Genomic DNA, 3447 nt, shown 5'->3' on the forward strand with positions numbered 1-3447 from the left:
ATAGAGAACAATTAAGGCGGCAAACAGCATGACATCTGATATGACTCTGCTTTACATGGCTCTTCCGTGATGCAGGGCTTGTAACCAATCTGTGTTAGCCCTCAAGGCTGTTGAAATGTGTGATAAATAGGCCTGCAGGTTTAACACTTGTTATAAGAATGTGTGAGCCTTCATAATGCCTTAAGGTTTACAATTGGCTTCCTCAAATATTTGTGCAAAAAGATTGTGCATAAGTGTGATGCTGCTGACTGAAGAACTTTTCAACTTTAAGCTCTGCAAGTGAGTACTGTAAAAATGCATTATTGTTCAACGTAATTTGTGAAAGGTGTGGAAATAGCTTTTCATCAGAGAGGCATTTGATTGATTGCATGGAGTATCTCTATAATTCATGTTTCTATAAATTTTTCAGACGAAAGCCCTTGCTGGATGTCATTTAAAGTAACAGTACAGTGAAAATCTCACTTTTAAAAGTTCCTATTCTATTAACTCATACCCAAATAATGTTGTTGACTCATCCATGAATGTGGAGAAAAAACACTTCAAAACCCCATTTCAAACTTGTATCGCAAACAGACAGTTAAAAAATATTGATGAGGATGCTGGCCAATCAGTGTTGTACTCGCATTAATATTTGTAATGACCGGTATACGTCCACACCATTCTGTTGTTGGGGTACGCCCACACCATTCACAGAGAAGCTGCTTTTTAACATACTTAATTAAAACATTTTGGAAGGAAAACTATTTAACTAATATTTTAATTAATTATAAGTCATATTTCATAGAAATCTGGAAACACTGGACAGTTACTTTAAGCCACCTACCAAACAATCAAGATTCTTTACAGAAAACTGAGATTCTTAATAAAAAGGTAGCTAAAATGCCAACATGAGTTCCTAGACATTGTAATTAAATGCTTTATAATTTCAAAAAATATATACTACTATATGTTAATCAGTAAAACATTTAATTTGATATATTTATAGAGTTATGTTAGAGGTGTCAAAGAAGGGTTGGAGTTGTAATCTCTATAAATTGAGGTTGATTTTTTGCCTGGCCAAAAAGTTTACAAAAACAAACATTCAACATTCTCAACATTTTGGAATAAAATAGCAAAAGGTTTACATTTGTACGTGATAGAAAATGTACTGCAATTTAAGAATGACACATACACTATTATAAACCGAATCATACGAGCCCTGGATGCTGATTGGCTGAAAGCCGTGGTATATGAGACAATATACCAAGGGTATGATGCAAAACGACTTACTTACTGTTCTAATTACATTGGTAACCTGTTTATAATAGCAACAAGCCACCTCGGGGGTTTGTGGTAAAGGGCAATTATACCACAGCTAAGGGCTGTATCCAGGCACTCAACGTTGTGTGGTGAATAAGAACAGTCCTTAGCCATGGTAAATTGGCCATATACCACACTCCCTCTGGCCTTATTGCTTAATTATAATACATTATTTCAGAACATAATCATTCCAACAACTTGATCATCCATGTATATGCTTGTGTTGTGACTAGTTTGAAAAACAAAGAGCAAGAGGCTGGCAGCATAGCATTGTCTTGACAACAGAACATCCATCTTCTCACTTTGGAATCTGGATACTGGCTGCTTGGTCAGTAGCTCAGGTCCAAAACTTCCTTTGGTCTAAAGATGCACAAAAAGACCACATGAGTGGAAGATCAGAAGACATAACCCCATATTTTCATATTAATTAATACATTCTACTCAATAGTGTTTCAAGTAACAAGCACAAGTGATCATCGCTATACTCTTTAGTTGTCTGAACAGTGACTAAAGGGTATGTCGAACGGTTTCTTGTACTCACTTGCAGGCCTTAATGTTAACGCAGATGGTCCTCACGTCATCGCTTGTGCTAAGCTCCTCAATCAGCACCCACAAGTGTTTTTTCACCAGGACATTACACAAAGATTTTAGGAAGCCAACATTATCGCAAACGGACAATAGTGTCTGCTTTAGCTCCTCCTATTGACGAGAAATCATCATCAACATCAGTTGACATTTTCAGAGAAATATCACAGTAAATAGTAAATAGTGCAATTTCATGAAGAGACACTCTTATGAATTGTAATGCTATGGTAGCTACCGGGCTAGAGGAAGTGGAGATGGATTTCTTCACTTTGTTCAGTGCCCACTTACACACCCAGCAGGTTCCCTTTAGCTGTTGCTCCTTTGGAAAGCACACACAGACAAGAAAGTACATGGTAAAACAATTATAATAATCTGTCGCTGTGCCCCTGAGCAAGGCACTTAACCCTAATTGTTTCAGGGGCTCTGTACAAAGGCGATCCTGGCCGCGACGAAACTCCCTGCGGGTGTCTTACACACTTAAGACAAATATAAGCACCCCCCCAAATTATTATTATTGATTAAATTATGGTGTGATGTATTCAGTGTTATGGTTTAAGTACATTTGAATATGTAATGTGAGTGTGAAAAAGTCTGTTTGGACAATAGTTTCTTCAGTCAATGTATGTCTTTAGTTACATTTATGTATATGGTTAAGTGCGGTTGCACAGTAGCAGGTTGAGTATTACAATAGGAAGTTGGATAAATGTCTGCTAGTCCATAACATTTTGACCATAGCATACTATTACCATGTGCTTTTCCGGCTGTGCTTCCACTACTTCCTGGTCATCAGGGTCAACCTCTTGGCATTGGCCATGGATCTCCCAAACTGTGAAGAAAAAATGATACAACAGTCACTCCCATGATGGGTCCTTTACTTGAATTGTACTGAAACCAAAGGTGAACTTGGAGTTGATTTAGGCCCCCCTACCCACAGTTCCCCTTGCACCCTGACCCAATGTATGTGCTGCATATACAGTAGTTACTACTTAAGTTAACAAATGAAATCTTACCTGAACAAGCCAGCAGACAGAGGGCAAGGAGGAACAGAGATGTCTTCATGATTTGCGGTGGTAGAGATGTGAAGAGTAAAGTCGTGTTGGGGTTTGGTAAAGAGACTTAGGAATCAGACAAGCCCTTTTATACATAGAGGCCCCTCTATCTACAGCCCCCTGTACAAACCCCACCTACGACCTATTGATAGTACATCTCACATTGACCACAACACACAAACCTTACAAGTAAACAGGATGTTACTTGGAAGGATGTCATCTTTTCTAGTGGTTTAGTATATACTGATGAGGAGTAATCTTCATATAACCTTTTTCCATCTATCCAAAGTCTGATCTTCATTTTAATTTAATTTTAATTAGTTAATTACAGATTAATCCATGTACTGTATGTAATGGAAAGAGCAGGTGTTCTTAATGTTTTGTACACTCAGTGTATGTTTTCAGCAGATTAAAACTTGTTCAGCTAGCTTAGAAGTGATACATTTAGGGCTATATCTACTAGCCTAACATATGGAGTTGTTTTAAGATAGTAATAACATGGACCATTTAGCTA

The 3447-nt window shown here is 37.6% G+C and overlaps 1 protein-coding gene across 1 annotated transcript; it reads right to left on the reverse strand.

Moving 5' to 3' along the window:
- Nucleotides 1–947: 947 nt before the first annotated feature.
- Nucleotides 948–2974, reverse strand: LOC311145672 (antimicrobial peptide NK-lysin-like). The gene is made up of 5 exons (XM_084181934.1): nt 2895–2974; nt 2631–2710; nt 2120–2203; nt 1841–1998; nt 948–1659 (listed from the first exon to the last, which is right to left on the reverse strand). The coding sequence occupies exons 1-5, from the start codon at nt 2941–2943 to the stop codon at nt 1629–1631; spliced, it is 402 nt and encodes a 133-aa protein (XP_084038060.1). The 5' UTR covers nt 2944–2974; the 3' UTR covers nt 948–1628.
- Between the last annotated feature and the right edge of the window lie 473 nt (nt 2975–3447).

The sequence above is a fragment of the Coregonus lavaretus genome, assembly GCF_964263955.1.
Source record: "Coregonus lavaretus genome assembly, chromosome: 18".
Taxonomy (NCBI): Eukaryota; Metazoa; Chordata; class Actinopteri; order Salmoniformes; family Salmonidae; genus Coregonus; species Coregonus lavaretus.

What these genes read in the sequence shown, in the direction of transcription:
- LOC311145672 (XM_084181934.1), bottom strand. Translation starts at nt 2,943, where the DNA reads ATGAAGACATCTCTGTTCCTCCTTGCCCTCTGTCTGCTGGCTTGTTCA. An exon ending in CTGTCTGCTGGCTTGTTCAG is followed by an intron (nt 2,711 to 2,894) that starts GTAAGATTTCAT and finishes TTTTCTTCACAG; the next exon opens with TTTGGGAGATCCATGGCCAA. An exon ending in TCTCCACTTCCTCTAGCCCG is followed by an intron (nt 1,999 to 2,119) that starts GTAGCTACCATA and finishes TCTCGTCAATAG; the next exon opens with GAGGAGCTAAAGCAGACACT.